An 18,792-nucleotide genomic window follows, 5' to 3' on the forward strand; every position below is an offset into this window, starting at 1 on the left:
AGCAGAGATTCAGACAGGCATGCGCAGTGATCAGGCAGTCATACTAGCAGAGATTCAGTCAGGCATGCGCAGTGATCAGGCAGTCATACTAGCAGCCTCCGGCACACATGCTCTTTCCGAACATTGCATGTGATATGATGGGACATGTAACCCCACAAGTCCCCATAAACTCTAGGAAACATCGCTGAGAAAGGTGGTGGCTGTGGTGGTAAACAATAAATAAATGTTTCTGGACAATATTTTAAATAGTTATTTAGGGACAAATATTAAAATATCATTAGTTATGTATTTCTAATAAAAAAGCAGAAACTTTAATCTTTGCACCATTACACTTAAGAATAACTCCAGGCTAAATTTAAAGTCATCTGTCAAACTGAGTGAAACTAAAAAAAGGGGCAAAATCTTTTATAATTAGGTGACTGCAGTTATAATAAATAAAACTAAACATACAGATTACTGTGTAAGCCAAGTTGTGAAAGATTCTATTAAAATGCAAAATTGTCTAATTATTTTTAAACCTTTACATTTTAAAAGCTAGAGCAGAAGAATTTGTCTGGTGCCTGTGGGCAACAGAGAGGCACAATTCAATAAATGAGGCTTAATTATTTAAATGATTATGATTTTAGGGAAAGGTCAGACAGATTCTTTTCATCTCAGAACTGTCAACAAGGCAGATGCATTAAAATTTAAAGTACATTTGTCCATCAATAGTTTTTTTTACCCTTTTAAGTCTGTTTGCCTGTTACACTTTACACACAACAAATAAGCATTTTATTTATTTAAATTACATCATTGCCATACCTAAAGTAATTGTGAAGGGTCAATGGAGTGTTTTTTTAAAGCAGTGAATCTAACATTCACTGAAACATTCCCTGGTGAAGAATCAATTAATGTCATTGATTCTTCACCAAGGAATGTTTTGGTGAGGGCCGGTTCCCTGTGCGGCTCCCAGCACCGTATCAGCTGCTCCAATACTTGCACCTAGAGTTGGATCTTAGGAACCAGAGTCTGCACCACTGACAGCTGGCATCAGTGAGTGGTACTAGTACTACTCACTGCTGCACCTATTCATTCCCTATGGGGAGGTCACAAGTAGACACTACCATGTAGCCTCTCTTCCTGGCATACAGAAGCCAAAATGCACCACAACCTCACCAAAAGTGCATCTAGCCTGAGTGTCAGATTCCTTTTGCAGCTTTAGTGGCATATGAGCAGGAGTGTGGAATACCTGCAGTAATACGCCTGATTTATTAAAGCTCTCCAAGGTTGGAGAAGATACACTTTCATCAGGGAAGCTGGGTGATCCAGCAAACCTGGAATCTAGTCCAGCATTCAAAACATTTGCTAGCAAATGACTGAAGAAATCTATTCCAGGTTTGCTGGATCACCCAGCTTCACTGATGAAAGTGTAACTTCTCTAGTCTTGGAGAGCTTTATTAAATCAGGCCCATTGTCCCCTAGTGTCCTCCCTCAGTCCTAGTGCTTTTGGAATAGAACGTGGATGCTATTAAGACAGATAGGTGTTTTTATATTTGTCTTCTGTTTAAAGCTAAAGCTTTAATTTCATAATCATCACTGGCATTTTCCTTAAGTCTAACAAACACATGCATACAAATTCTCTTTACAACATACTACTTTACAAAATACATGCGTGAGAAGTGAATAAAGTGCATGCATAGGAATAGAGGCACATTGTGCAACAAAGACACTGATGGTACTTATTCCCAATTTTTATAAATATAAACCCAGAATTCATAGCTCTCACCAGTCACAATGAGAGTCTTAGTCAATGTAAAAGCCAGAAGGATAAGAGCCTTTTGTATAGCAGACAAAGTAATAGCGGTTATTAGTGGTAACATGGAAGATTGCAGTCAATTTGATAGAATGATTGAAGTCCATTATGCAATACACAGTCATTGAAATAAGTTAATTAGCGTATGAAACAGTTTTAACACAGGATTCTGCTAATGGAAAATACATACTGCCTTCCCATAGACCGCAAAAGCCATTGCACCTAATTTATTAAAGCTCTCCAAGGCTGGAGAGGATACACTTTCATCAGTCAAGCTGGGTGACCCAGCAAACCTGGAATGGATTTCTTAAACGTCATTTGTTATTTGCTAGCAAATGTTTTCAATCCTGGACCTGATCAATTCCATATTCACCCAGCTTCACTAATGAAAGTGTATATTCTCCAGTCTTGGAGAGCTTTAATAAATTAAGCCCATACAGTCAAGGTTAAATAGAACAGAAGTGCTACTGGCTCGGCACCCCATGTATACTCCCCTATCCTTTTTACACAGGCAAAGTGTTTGAATTTTGCCTTTGATTATGTGTATCCTCTACAGCCTTGGAGAGCTTTGTTAAATCTGGCCCATTGTGTAAAGTGCAAAACATTCAGCAATCTCTGATCAGCCATCTTTGAAACACAACTGAACTTTCAGTTTAAATTGGATAAATAAATTTCAGCTCTCTCCAAAAAAAAGGTGTGCAAAGTTACAGTTTGTTCTCTTTAGAAGAAAGCCTAGCAGAAAAGCCTGTGCTCTGCCTGCAGGTCGGCCTGAAGGAGTATTCCTCGCTGCTTTCACACAGAAAGCAAGGGTTTTTCTGCAGCATTCTAGAAAGGGGCAGACTTTTGGCTTTCTAAAGAAAATAACTATACTATGGGTGTGATCTGTGCGTTGCACCTCTTATTTGCACCCCAATGCACCTTGCCATGGAACCTGTACTGCATCCCAACACAAAGCACTATACTGCATTTGCGGTGTACTGTGGTATCAATGGTTTTTTTGTGATCTGCCATGTGGTAGGCAGCCCATTCAGCCACGCTATAGCAGCTTGGATATGACCTGGCCCTAAAACTTGGTACACCTTTTCTTCTGATGCATCTGGGAAGTACTAAACCAATTTAAACTTTAGCTGGGCTTTGGCTGTAAAAGAAATGTGATTTGTTATACTGTATGTCCTGCTTCAACTTCATCACCGCTTTATTAAACAACACTAACAGAGGTGATCCTTCTAAAAGTCATATACAAAGTAATTTAAAGCCAAAGGATATATGTCATACACAAATGACATATACAGGAGGTAAAGTAACAACTCATCAAGGTATAATGTACCAAACTACACATATAGCTTTGTTAGAATTTCAACCATTCCATATCCCCCCTCCTAATGTATTATACTTCCCCCACCTCTTAGATTGTAAGCTCTTCGGGGCAGGGTCCTCTCTTCCTCCTGTGTCACTGTCTGTATCTGTCTGTCATTTGCAACCCCTATTTAATGTACAGCGCTGTGTAATATGTTGGCACTATATAAATCCTGTTTATTAATATTATTTTGCATCACCTGCTAAATATGTTAAAGAGGAATTCTTAAATGACCTCTTTACCCTATAGAAAACTTAAAATAGACCTAAAGTACCATTCATAAAAATGTATGATTTGGCCAATCCTTATTGCAGAAAGGTCATCTGGGGCTTTAATTCATGACAAGTGATACAACAAACACAGAGCCAGGACAGAATACACAGTACATGTTTCAACATGTACATAATGATATTTCCAGATGATCTTTGGATTTTGGCTGAAGCAGGATTACAAAGAACTCAAGCTATGGGCACATATGTGTACAAAATACAAAAAGTATGGGCCACTCATGGTTGGGTTGAAGGAGATAACGGGTAGGAAGTCCCGGGACTATTACTTCTCCAAGGTCTCAATGCTCACTTGTTTAGAAGTATCCAAGCATTAAAGTAAAGACGGATTCCATGACAGATTTCATTCTCTTTATTAGCTCTTTCAGATGTTGTTGATTAGATAAGTTTTAATTATTTTTAGTCTTTTGCTTACTGGTAATAAAGAGAGTGAAAAGCAGAGTGCTCCTGGAATCTGTCTACTTTAAATTTGGTTACTTAGTTTTCACCAGCTGCCACCTTACTTCACACTTTATTGAGTCAGGCTGTTTAAGTGTAAACTGAGCTTAGGGGAATTATTGTTCACTTCAAGCATCTAATAATATGCAAAGAAATTTGGAAACAAGATAATTTTCCTTGCAGTAAGATGTTAAGACATAAACACAGATTCATTGAGTCTGATTTATTAAAGCTCTCCAAGGCTGGCTAGCAAATATTATATGACTTTGAGGAAATCCATTCCAGGTTTGCTGGATCACCCAGCTTCACTGATGAAATTGAATCCTCTCCAGCCTTGGAGAACATTAATAAATTAGACCCACTGAACCTTACAGTTGTGGACACCATGCAGCAATGCTTATAATGAGTTATTGAGGGTGACACTAAAGCCTTGTACCAACATCAAAAGAATACATCACGTGGTCTCCTTGTGAGATTGTAATTCTCCTGCTTCTGGGTCCTCTCAGAAGTCATTGGCTGGTAGCCATTGGAAGTTCAGGGAAATGTCAGTTTTTCCAGGAATGGAGAAGCATATGACTTACTCTCATTCCTCCATGTACCAGTACTTGAAAATTGGACCAGTGCTATTATATGGGGAACATTCTCTAGAGAATAATAAAGACAAAGAGTGAAGCTGGGGTTTAAAAGACAAACTGAAGATTTTATATATTATACGTAGGTTATATTAACAGTCATATAACGTACAACAATTCAAAAAAATAGGTAAAATAAAAATCCAATACAGTGGTTAGATAGTCCTGTCCCCTCAACCAACCCAGAGGAGCCCTATGGGTCAAGCGCTCCAGACATATTAAATCTCTATGCAGATTCTCTATGTTGGTTCTGGTAGTTCATTGTGTAACGTCCCGACGCGTTTCGCCTATATAGGCTTCTTCAGGGGACCTTTAGGGTAGAGGGGGGCCACTAAGGGTAGAGTTTGAGCGATACAGAAAGTAGAAAGAGCAATTGGGGTCAAGATGATTTGAGTAGAGAATGAGTGCTAGAATTACGTTAGAGATGACAAACGCCAGATGGTGGTCCTATGGTATAAGATGGTTGCAGCAGCTGCAGACTGGTAAAATAACCTAGTTATAACATATAAAATCTTCGGTTTGACTTTTAAACCCCAGCTTCGCTCTCTGTCTTTAACATTCTATACCTTATTCTGGGGCAGGCATTACACACATAATGATATTTAAGGACCAGTAGTTTCCACCTCATCTTCTCCTCGAACATTCTCTACATGCACATCCAACCTTCCTATGATATCTAAAAAGAACCAGGCAGTGTATACACATAGGGCCTGATTTATTAAAGCTCTCCAAGACTAGAGAGGAAAGACTTTCATCAGTGAAGCTCAGTGGTCCAGCAAATCAGGCTTGGATCTGGTCCAGGACTAAAAACATTTGCTAACAAATAGCAAATTACTTTTAATGAATCCATTCCAGGTTTGCTGGATCACCCAGCTTCAGCAATGAAAGTGTATCTTCTCCAGTCTTGGAGAGCTTTAATAAATTAAGCCCATACAGTCAAGGTTAAATAGAACAGAAGTGCTACTGGCTCGGCACCCCACGTATACTCCCCTATCCTTTTTACACAGGCTTTTCTTTTCCAAGTGTTTTAATTTTTCCTTAGTGCTTTGATAATATCTGCAATCAGCTTCCACTGGGTCACATTTTAATGATGCAAATTTAACCTAACACACAACTAGCTTTCATGGAAAGCTGAAAAATGATCCCATTAAGAGGCTATTTCCCATTAAAGCATTGTGTTTATCTGTGTATATAGGTATTCACCCATTACAAACATATGCTTAATAAAATGAATACTTTAGAATAGCTTTTCTCAATCTTTTTACCCAAAGACCAATACTTGCAAAAAAACTATAGGTATTTGAGGACCCATGCTAAAAGCAATGATTGAAGGTCTGTGGGAAAATGTTCCCTACATTGGTGTTCAGTGGAAAGAATGTCGCCCTTACAGACGGCTAAAAAAATAATTGGTGTCCTGCAGCTGGCTCTGCCCAGCGGCACTGGCCCTGAAAATATGCATGCAACATCAATGGGAGGTCAAGGACTCCTAGCAATCTCTAAAGTAACCCTAGGGTTCCACTGAACTGATTACTGTGTTTTTATGTTAATTACAGAGCTGATCATGATATCCACTGGCTGGATTTGGATCAGTAGCTCAGCCAATAGATTGCATGAAACAGGGGCTCCGAGCTGGGTTCTGTACAAGATTCGTGCTGCCTTACACACAAATGAATTATGCCGTCTTGTACAGACTCCACACATTTTATCACAAGCCATGTTACATAATTACCAGAAGAATGAGCATGTGCTACTTAGGGTACGAGTACTTTATATGCAGAAGTGCTAAAATAATATATGCAAAGAAATACAAAACCGCTACATTTAATAGAGCCACAGAGTCTAGTGGGCATTCAGAATCACAGAGTCCAAGGGTAGACAGAAAAGCCAATATATAAAACACCAGAGAAAACTCAAATATTCTATACAGCTTGCTCTTACTTCTTGTGCCGACACAAACTAGTGAGCACCTTGTAGAAAAGATGGTATTGTCATTACTTTTACTGACGACAACCCCTCCAAGGTGCTCCGTACATTGTTTAAATCTCTGCTACAGCACAACTGTCTCCATTGCAAGTAAAGCTTAATGTACTAAATTACATAGACTGGTAAAAAAAAAACAAAGATATATAACAAAGAGCTATATTTTACTAATACATGAATACAAAAAGCAATGATATGCAGTTGAGTAGTACTTAATAGAAGAATGAGCATGTGCTACCCAATGTCAATATAATGACAATAAATCAGGTCGGAACAATGAAAGATGATTTCTAATCGGTTCCCATGGGACAATGTTCTTTACTATTAAATTATAGATCAGCTTTGCTTTAAGTTCTACCACTAAAAAATAATGGACACTAGGTCACAAAAGATTGCAAGGCAGCAAGTAGATACATACCCACTACAGGGAATGGTAATCACAAAGCAGTTGGCGATACTCACCAGTTATGTTTAGTATAGAAATGTAACCAGTTAATTGCTGTCCTATTCCCCTATATAAGGGGAATCATTAATAAGGAGTCCTATGGGACAGAGCATGTTATCATACTAAATTATATATCAGTTCTGCTTAGGTTTTAACACAATAATGGACGCACAGCTCAAAAAAGTCACAAAGCACCAAACAGCTACAACTAAGCTCTTCCAAATGATTTACTGGAAAGCCAAATTTCAGATCTACCTGACAATTTTACTAATAACATCTGCACAAGGAAAAGTGTGTCTCAGTGACATGTCAGTAACATGAGCCTTTTTATTAATATTATTATTATTAGTATTAATATTAAACAGGATTTAGATAGCGCCAACATAATACGCAGGGCAGTACATTAAATAGGAGTTGCAAATGACAGACGAATACAGTGACACAGGAGGAGGAGAGGACCCTGCCCTGAAGAGCTTACAATCTAGGAGCCTCACACACATTTTCCGGCACATAAAGGGGCCAGTGACCAGTTGTACAGATTTGTTATTTAGAATCTCTCTTTTATAAACCTGCAGAATATTTCCATGAGAATATTGGTAAATCCTTGTTCAAATATTCTTCATGCCATCAAACAAGATTTTTATTTTAAACTTGGAGACTTTACAATACACAGATAGGAAGAGCAAGATGAATACATAGCAAATTCCTTGTAAAGCCATGCTTATATTTCAACATAGTATAAAGATAAAAGCTGATATGTTTATGTAATTTTTTTACCATAGAAAGTGACTGAAAGTGACAACGATGCAGATCTAATATGTAGAATACAAAATACTCAAATGCAGAAAAGACAAATATGTTCTACATAAAAACGTAGCATGGTGTGGGTATAGAAATTTTGTCCAAGTAAAATATCAAAACCGGTGATTTGGTACTTGAAACCAAGACACTTATGGATGAACAAATACATGCTATGTGCAGGATCCCCAATTGCTGGGTGGACCATGGTTTGTGCACTATGATCGACCCCTGACCGTGGTATATAAATTATATCTCAGTGTGACACTCAGGATCTGAATACCAGTACACTGTGTGGTAGCCATTCGAGTACACAGGACAAGCACAAAGCATAGATGTGACTTTGGAATGTATTGTATCAATAAAATGTTCATTATTAGGAAGGAGAATAATTGCACATGTGCCATAGTGTTATGCCACCCGACTATGTCAAAAAAACAGATTTTACGACACAATTGTATCAGGGGAATAATGGTGCATGGCGTGCCAGGCAAACATATAATATACAGATATATGACATATACAATAGGAGGCAATGATGTGTATAGGATATAATGCACAAATATGCACTGTGTGCAGCAAGACTTCATAAGTACGAGGCCACGTAATTTAAAGCTTGCAGTCAGTGTTAATTTATAGGACTGAAGTGCTAAGCTCTGTAAAATATTAAAAGCAATTAGAATGCATCCTAAACTTATCTGACTGCAGCAAACTGCAGTCTGGCTATTATGGATTATCGTTCTTCACACATTACCAATGCCGTATGCTCTGCTTTCTTCAATATACTCATTTATAACTATTTACAGATATTAGCAGTGTTATAAGTCAGGGATATCATCACAATACAGACTTGGACTGATTTACTAAAGGTGCAGTTTTTATGACTGATGCAGAGAACCTGCTTCTATTTTAGCGTTAGGAATCTCTGCACCTGATTGGATGTCAGAAGAGTGAAAATTACTCCTTTAGTAAATCACCCCCTGTGGGTACAAGACATATAGGGGCTTTCATGGAAATATAGAAGGTGACGTCATGAGTAGCACACATTAAAGTCAGCCAGGCACAAGATCACAGCAAAGAAGACATATTAACTAGATGCACGCATGACAACTACACATACATATATATGTAGAGTAAAACATAATGACAGCACAAAAGGCCCCTACAGTAGACATATAAAAGTCCAGATTTATGATCATACACATGTGGACTGTGTAAGTGCAGGACAATTAGGCAGTCACATGTCATGCAAACCTTGGATAGCAGCACAGAAAGCACAACGTACAAATATATAAGTTCATTCTATACCATGCACATGAGCTTACAAAGAAAATGTGGGTTGTATGAGTGCAGGACAATTCACACATATGCATGGCACCCATACACACTTACATTCAGCACAGGAGGCGAGTAGTACAGACATCGAAGAGTGCATTCTGTCCCATGTCTTTTATCATACAAAGAACACACGTGGGCTGTATGAGTGCAAGACACTTATAGACCATCACACATGGCACAAACCGAACGGTAACAGAGAAGGCAAGTAGTGCAGACACATACATGTGATCCCTGTGTCACACATCATACAAGAAACACATGAGGGCTGTATAAGTGCAGGACACACACACATGTAGGGAAAACCTTAGATGCCACCAAAGGTGAGTTGTACAGACGTATAGAGGTCCATTGCGTGTCACACTATAACCACACACAGAACACAAGTGGGTTGCAAGAGTGCAGAACACTTATACACAATCACACATATACAGGGCAAACATTGAAAAGCAACACAAAAGGCAAGTAGTACAGACAAAGGAATGTGCATTGTGTGCCATGCAAAGAATAATACAAAGAACACACATTGGCAGGACACTCATACATACACAGGGCAAGGTTTAGATGCAAGTATGTAGTACATACATATAAAGATCTGTTATGTGTCACACTATAAACACACACAGAACACATGTGGACTATAAGTGCCAGACATTTATCCACCATCACACATACACAGGGCATATACAAGGCAAACCTTGAAAAGCAACGCAGACAGAGATATATAGGGCCCATATATGTTACATGTCCCTATATGACCATACAGAACACATGTGGACTATTATGTGCAGGACATTAATACACAATCACACAAATACAGGATAAAACTTTGAATAGCAACACAGAAGGCATGTAGGACAGAGATATATAGGTCCAATATGTGTTACATGTGCCACTATGACTATACAGAACAACACATGGACTATATAGGTGCAGACTATTTATACACAATCACCCAAGTACAGGACAAAACCTTGAAAAGGAACACAAAAGGCAAGTAGTACAGACATATATAGGTCCTATACATGTTACATGTCCCACTATGACCACGGAGAACATATGTGGACTATATAGGTACAGACCATTTATACACAATCACACAAATACAGGACAAAACCTTGAAAAGCAACAAAGAAGGCTAGTAGTACAGAGATATATAGGTCCTATACATGTTACATGTCCCATTATGACCACAGAGAACACATGTGGACTATATAAGTGCAGGACATTAATACACAATCACACAAATACAGGACAAAACCTTGAAAAGGAACACAAAAGGCAAGTAGTACAGACATATATAGGTCCCATACATGTTACATGTCCCACTATGACCACAGAGAACATATGTGGACTATATAGGTACAGACCATTTATACACAATCACACAAATACAGGACAAAACCTTGAAAAGCAACACAGAAGGCTAGTAGTACAGGGATATATAGGTCCCATACATGTTACATATCCCACTATGACCACAGAGAACACATGTGGACTTTATATGTGCAGGTCATTAATACAAAATCACACAAATACAGGACAAAACCCTGACTAGCCACACAAAAGGCAAGTAGTACACACACACGTATAGGTCCATTACATATCCCACTATGACCATGGGGAACACATGTAGATTATATACCGGTATGTGCAGGACAATAATACACAACCACACAAGGACAAAGGGACAAATCCTTGACCAGCAACACAAAAGGTAAGTAGTACACACATAATGAAGTAAATTGTATGTTGGTCACACAGAACACAAGCAGGGCTATATGAGTGCATGACACCTATACACACTTATAGGCAAAACCGCAAACCTTACATAGCCGTGCAGAAGTGAAGTAGTAATGTCCATTCTGTGCCATGCAAAGGATATTACATAGAACACGTGTGGACAGGACACGCATACATACACAGGACAAGGCTTAGATGGAAGCACAGGTTGTAGTACAGCACACCTGTGAGTAGTACAGACATATAAAGGTGTGTATATAGTCCATGTGTTTGACACATAAATGCAGGACAATATACACAATCACACATATACAGGGAAAAACCTTCAATAGCAACACAGAAGTAGTAGAGATATATTCAAATAAATATATATACACATAGATATACACACAGGGCAAACCTATGGTAGCAGCGCAGAAGGCATGAAGTACAGACATTTAAAGATTCATTATATGTCAAACACATGATTACATACACACCATACACATGACCACATACACAACATACATATGATCACATACAAACCATACATATGATCACATACACAACATACATATGATCACATTCACACCATACACATGATCACCATACACAACATACACACCATACACATGATCACATACACACCATACACAACATACACATCATACACATGATCACATACACACCATACACAACATACACACCATTCACATGATCACATACACAACATACACACCATACACAACATACACACCATACACATGATCACATACACAACATACACATGATCACATACACACATACACACCATACACAACATACACATGATCACATACACAACCTTCACACCATACACAACACATGTGAATTGCAGAGCAAGCCTTGGATGGCAGCAGTAGTGACACATAGGGGTCCATTGTTCGGTCACACACCGATACACACATGCCATGATGGAGGGCATAGCACTATTACACACTGATCGGTAGGTGAAGTCCACACGGTTTGTATAGGAGTAACACACACATGTCATTGGCTGCTGCCAGCAATCACAAGGTGACAGCCAGTGTCACACATTAATGGTGGTGACACATACAGGTGGGGACACAAATCTTCCCCAGCAGGCCCACCCGTGCCCTGACCGTCCTTCGTGTCCCCCCGGTCCCTCCGGTCACCTGCACATTACACGTATACTCCGAGTCGTCCAGCAGCCTCACGGTGCACACACACGGGAGATCCAGACTGCGGTTGCTTCCGCTCATTAGGCGACTCAGCATCATCCCGAAACCGGGCACACAACGGGCACACACCCGCTCCGGGTCACAGTGCCCCCGCCGGGCTGTGCTGCAGACACAGCCCGCCTCTCTGCTCCAGCTGAGCAATGGGAGGAGAGGCAGGGCTGACAGGCAGCTCGCCAGCCAATCAGACAATGGGATGTGGAAAGAAAGGACCGCTGTATGCTAATTGGTGAAGGGGGCGGGAAGAGGGCGGAGCCTCGCATCCTCATCATCACTCCAATAATTGCTGGTACCCAGAGAGGACGGTGACACTGATCGGTGTATACACGGGTACGGCACGGTGCAGCCCTGCAGGATGACTGACATTCTTCTACTTCAATATTTGTATAAAGGCAGTCACAATAAGAACTGGCTGCTATAGGATTCCCCCTGTCCAACTATCACAACAAAAGAAATCTAATATTATCAGAAAATCAGCCAAATAAAAATCATGTGCCTAATATAATGCAGCACAAATATCTTACAGCACCATAACAACACCATTGTGTGTCAGCCACACAGGGCGATTTATTCACTCAGGATTCACCCAACATTTCCCCTTTATCTACACATTTTTCAGAAATGTGAAAGATTCAAAAATGAAAGAAAGATTCAAAAAGAAATGTATGAGTAAAGCAGACTGGTTTTTAAAACACTTATAAATGCTCATACTTCTTTTAAAGGCATTTATGGATGCTTCGAAACAGATATACCGGTAAGTCTAAAAATGCTTTGAAATGTTGATAAGTGCAATTATGTATTTTTAGGATTTTTAAACCAGGCATTTAAAAACCAAATGTGAAAATTATGGATTATTGGAAGAATTTATAAATGCCAATAAATGTTTGTGAATTCCCCACTGATTTCATTAGAAATGTTTTTGAGCGTTCATAGGCAGTTATAGGTCTTTATTATTATTATTAATAATAATATTATTAAACAGTTTTTATATAGCACCAACATATTACGGAGCGCTGTACAAAAAATAGCAGTTGCAATAGACAGGCAGTGACAAAGGAGGAGGAGAGGACCCTGCCCCGAAGAGCTTACAATCTAGTAGGTGGGGGAATTAGGACGCAATAGGATGGGAGATATGTAGTGGTGGGAAGTAGTGAGGGTTTAGGAGACAGAATAAGATGGGTAGGCAAGTTTGAAAAGATGAGTTTTGAGTGCCCTGCTTAAAACATACCTAAACTCTACATTTTCACCTTACATAAAGGCAACCCTTATATGTAAAGGGAAAATGTTATGCATTTTTTCATTTTTTTAAGTACGCCTAGGCGATCAGGACTGAATGGGAGCGCAGAGCCTCCCGGGATACCTACGTCACACATGCCTGGAGGTACTGGCTGCTTCTTCCGGTCATACCCTAATCTCGGACATGCACAAAAAATGCACATTTTTTGATGAATGGAAAGAGATTCCAATCTCACAAAAGCGCAATGAGATCTACTCTCTATTGTTCCCCTTTACAGTGGGTTACGTCACCCGATCTGCACGGTGTGAGATCCGGTGACGTGCCAAGAAGACCGAGGAAGAAGAAGAAAGTGAAGACTAAAGATGGCGGCCGAGGAAGCACCGGGAAGTTAAAGGTAAGTGTAATTTTTTTTGTTTTCGGTTTAGTTTCGCTTTAAATGAGCAGAAAGTAGGAAAAAGACGAAGGATGAGGAAGACCATTGCAGAGAGTCGGGGAAGCTCTAGAAAAGTCTAAGACCTGTGCGTGTGATGAGGTTATGAGTGAGGAGGTCATTATTAGGTTATCGGAGGAGCAGAAGGAGCAGCTATGGGGAGTATTTTTTACCAGGTCAGAAAGGTAAGTGGGACAAGAACTGTGGAGGGATTTAAAGGCAAAGCACAGGAGCTTGAATTTGATTCTAAGGTAAAGTTTATATAATGTTGGGTATGTTCAGAACCCCCCCCAGCTGTTTTTGGGTGCTTACTGAAATGTTGGTTTGATCCCATGCAGCTTAAAAAAATTATTAGGAGAATCTGAGGTCCATGTGTTTCAATGGCAACATTTAATTCACCATCAGGGAATATTTTAGTGAATGTCAGTTTCACTGCTTTACGAATGGACCCCTAGGGGAGTGACACATATAAAGCAAGACATGAATTTTATATATGACTCTTAGCTACAACACACAAGTAAACTGCATGCCTGGCACTCAATGTTTAGCTGTGGAGTAATGGTGCACTGGGTACCAGGCTCTGGATCAAAGCTAGCATGTTATGTATGGGTGTATGACACAATACACAGAGGACATTACTATGAACATAGAAAGTAATAAGCACAAGGTCATTTATAAGACCACACTGTCTGCTTTATTTATTGATAATTGCTGCAAACCATTACAGATGGTCCAGACTTGTATGTATACCAATAAGGAGAGCTTATGTAGCTTTGTAGTATTTACTTCTCCTTCTTAGTCTCTTTCTATAATATGTATTGATGAAGGAACTATGGTTATATGTTAGAGCGAACCTAAACTAAAAAAATAAAATGTTACAGTTAATGTTAAAGTTCTGGCTCCTGGTGGGTTTTTGTTTTGGGTTTACATTGCACAGAGCAAGTGCCATGTAGTGTGGAGCTTGAGCTGTATGCAGCAGAGCCAGGCCTCTGGGGACAATGGTAATCCTAGGAGCCACATAATCAGTGGCCAGCCAATGGGTGAAGTAGATCTCAATAAATCCAGAGATCTGCTGTGAAGACACAGGGAAAAAGATACACCCCTAACCACTCTCTTCACTCCTCCAATGATCTACTAATGACTTCCTCACTCATAATCTCGCTACACTCACGGCTCCAAGACTTCTCTAGAGCTGCCCCGACTCTCTGGAATAGTCCTCCTCTTCCTATTCGGCTTGCTCCTACTTTCTGCTCATTTAAAAGAGCACTCAAAACCCATCTTTTCAAATTTGCCTACATGTCTTCTTTCTCCTAAAACCCTCACTACTTCCCACCACTCCATATCTCCCCACCTATGGTGTGCTACTACCCCACCTCCTAGATTGTAAGCTCTTCGGGGCAGAGTCCTCTCCTCCTTCTATGTCACTTTCTGTATCTGTCTGTCTTGCACCCCCAATTTAATGTACAGCGCTGCGTAATATTTTGGTGCTATATGAATACTGTTAATAATGGCAGCTTTCAGAACGCCACAGACAGGGCCTGCCTCTCGCTGCCTGCACACAAGAAATTCTGTGCCATAATTGGAAACTTTGCTGTGCACACTTGCTGATCATGGCAGAAGCTCACCACCCACCAACGAGTACAATTCTGTTTTAAGGTAAAAAAAAAGATATTCACTTGGGAGCATATTTATAAAGCAGTGAATATGACATTTACTATTTACTGCAGGTAAATCAATCTTTGTTATTAAACAAAACACAAGCACTGGGAATAAATTATCCTGCAGTGACTGGTGAATGTCATGTGTATTTATAGATATCAGACATGACTGGGTTATTTGTATGATATAGATATGAATATTCTGGTGTGATCTGTATTACATTATAATTTATGAAGTAGGTAAAGAGTACATTTTTATAGAAATACAATTTGGGCATGATATATTATACAGTCAGCAATGGGGGCTTTTTTTTAATTTAACACAGCCATCAATCAGATTCATGGCTTACATGGAAAAAATGGAGTATGAAAGACAGAATCTAACGATTTGTTTTTCAATCTTTTTATTGTTTTTTTTCAGTTTAGTAACAATTTACAGACATTTGGGTTTTAACAAATAACACTGTCCTTTATGGACACAGGTATAAGCAACATACAACAATTTCCATTTTTAAATAAAGAGATATGAACCATAAATATAAAAAGGAAAAACAAACATAATAAAAATAATATTAACAAACAACATACGATTAGGACATAGAAAAAATCAACTACCAATCTGATATAATGAATAGTTTTGAAAAATTACAGGGAGTTCTTTGGTCCTTGGCACTTACACTATGTATACAAATCAGATGATTCTTAGCCAACACAAATGACCATGTCCATGACCATGTGTATACCAGTCCCCAGATGTCATTCTATAATCCACCATGGTAGATAGATAAACAACCAACTGGGAATGACTAGTGTGCATTTCATAGGAAGAGAGCACAGCCGAGTGCCACACGATCGTCCTCCCCTCTCCTATCTCTATAGAACAGAAAAGCACTGTGTGTATCATGGTCATTTGTTGGAAATATTCACAAAAAATTGTTTCCAATGGCTATCATCTGACGTGCATTGGACACACATAGAGGGTTGAAGACCTTTGTCTGGTAACCTAGTTTATAGAGGACAATATCCTAATGAGCATATAGGCTTGTGTGACCCCAAAAATATCAGGCAAATGATCCTACATCCCTACAACCCCTACTCACATGCCTGCCGTCATGCCTGCTATTTTCCCTAGGCTTGCCTCTACACTACTCCTTTGTTCTTCCTCCATCCCTTATCTTGGCTCTCCTGGATGATGATCCCATTATGCATAGCATCCCCTGTTTGCTGCAAGCCTACTTTCAGGGCCTGGAATAAGTCTTCAGAAGATCTGGAGCTTCTTTCCTAAAAATCAGACAGAAGACGTTAATCAGTGCCATATCTGTCATTAATACTATTATAGCATTCTGTACAGGTAGAAGTTTACCATAATTTGCACATCGCACAGCACAATTGTATATTGATAATACTGTAGATTGCAAATCTCCACCATATTTTACTGCTTCGTACAGTGAAAAAGTAAAAAAAAAAAACACTTAGCAAATTAGTAAAATACATCTTTGATTGGCACTTTAAACCATGAATATTCATTTACAATCTGCAGCAGCTGGCACGGTTGATAAATTTCTTCTTTTACACTTGCCAGCTGTCCCTAATTTTCAGACACTTGTCTTTGGTTTTTAATATTTTGTTCATGATTTTTTTCTGTTAAATACTTAGTGCAGTTTACAGCAAGGTAAATATGTCATGTAGTTTGTGACATGCAAAGAAGCATTAATATGCAATCAGTGAATCTGATTATGTAAGGCAGTCACACACATAGAGATGCTGTTGTACACAGAAGATGGCACTGGTTAAGCTGCCCTGCCATCTCTTCTTATATGTCAAATGAACAAACACATCAGGAGACGGGCAGCAATGTCACACTTGACTTGGAATGTTGGAAATTTAGGCCAACTTCTTTTGAAGTCTGCTAGTACAGGAGGGATAAGCTAGTGGTCTGCCGTTCTGCCTCACAGACGGCTATGGGGATTATCAACATGGAACAGTGGATGTGCAAGTGAGGTTAAGGAGAGATCATCTGAGGTTCTGGCTGTTCTTAAGTAATACCATAGTCCTGTACATGACCCCTAACAGAATTAAATGCATAACCTTATTTTATAGAAAAGAGAATGCCGACATTAAAACCCAACATTGATGGAGTCCATTATACTCGTCAATACATTGAATAATGATAGCCATACAAATGAATTTCTTCAGAAATAAAGTTTCTTCTTGCTCTTTAAACAATCACTTAAGAATGATGGAGACATCAATTGTTATATCCATCCATCCACATATCACTTTACACCATGATACTTGCTGACTTCTCCTTCCATTGTTATTGATAACAATCTATTATGAACGCTGCAGCCAGATTCATCCATCCTTCCCTCCGCTCCTCTTTTGCTGCATCTCTTTGCAAATCTCTACATTGGCTTCCATTTCACCTTAGAATCAAATTCAAGCTCCTGTGCTTTGATTTCAAATCCTTCCACAGTTCTTGTCCCACTTACATTTCTGACCTGATAGAAAAAAAATCCCCCAGCCGCTCTCTCCGCTCCTTCAATGACCTACTAATGACTTCCTCACTCATAACCTCATCACACGCACGGCTCCAAGACTTCTCTAGAGCTGTCCCAACTCTCTGGAATGGTCTTCCTCGTCCTATTCGGCTTGCTCCTATCTTCTGCCCAAGAGCACTCAAAACCCATTTTTTCAAACTTGCCTACCCATCTTCTTCTGTCTTTTGAAAACGTCACTACTTCCCACCACTACATATCTCCCCTCCTATTGTGTGTAAATTCCCCCACCTCCTAGATTGTAAGCTCTTCGGGGCAGGGTCTTCTCCTCCTGTGTCATTGTCTGTATTAGTCTGTCATTTGCAACCCTTATTTATTGTACAGTGTCGCGTAATAAGCTGGCGCTATATAAGTCCTGTTTAATAATAATATTAATAATAATAACAATGCAAAAGCCAAATCTCTGTCTTGTGTCTGTTTTTTCTCCCTTTTATTGTTCAGCAAATTTGTCCACAATTTTTATTCCTTGAACACCACAATAAGGGGGACAATGAGACAGAAAGGCAGAGGCAGCAAAAGAAACCTCACAGGTTCTACTCTTCCTCCACTTTACTAAAAATATGCTTTTGTTGCAGCTTCCTAATTGGAAAGTTTTCCTATTATTTCCTGTATCTATGATCTGCTGTCATTTGGATGTAAGATGGGAAAAATCAAAGACAGCTATAAATACCTATAGAAATCCTAACTAATTAGGCACAAAATCGTCACTTGGGTGTCCCAGCTTGTAGCTGCTTTGCACACTATCACAATAGGACAGCGGTCGCCAACCGGTGGTCCGTGGATGAAGTGTGATTGACTTCATTGTGATAAAGTGTGCAAGGCAGCTACAAGCTGAGACACCCAAGTGGCCATTTTGTGCCTAATGTCCATTGATGGTAATATTTT

The 18,792-nt window shown here is 39.4% G+C and overlaps 1 protein-coding gene across 1 annotated transcript in view; it reads right to left on the reverse strand.

Annotated features, from left to right (window-relative positions):
• FRMD5 (FERM domain containing 5) overlaps nt 1-12,138 on the reverse strand; it is a 61,316-nt gene extending 49,178 nt beyond the window's left edge. Inside the window, exon 1 of the mRNA XM_072402527.1 lies at nt 11,962-12,138. Within this exon, the coding sequence (XP_072258628.1) occupies nt 11,962-12,066 (105 nt within the window). The 5' untranslated portion in view covers nt 12,067-12,138. The remainder of the gene's footprint in view (nt 1-11,961) is intronic.
• Between the last annotated feature and the right edge of the window lie 6,654 nt (nt 12,139-18,792).

This window comes from Pyxicephalus adspersus, chromosome 2 (assembly GCF_032062135.1).
Source record: "Pyxicephalus adspersus chromosome 2, UCB_Pads_2.0, whole genome shotgun sequence".
Taxonomy (NCBI): Eukaryota; Metazoa; Chordata; class Amphibia; order Anura; family Pyxicephalidae; genus Pyxicephalus; species Pyxicephalus adspersus.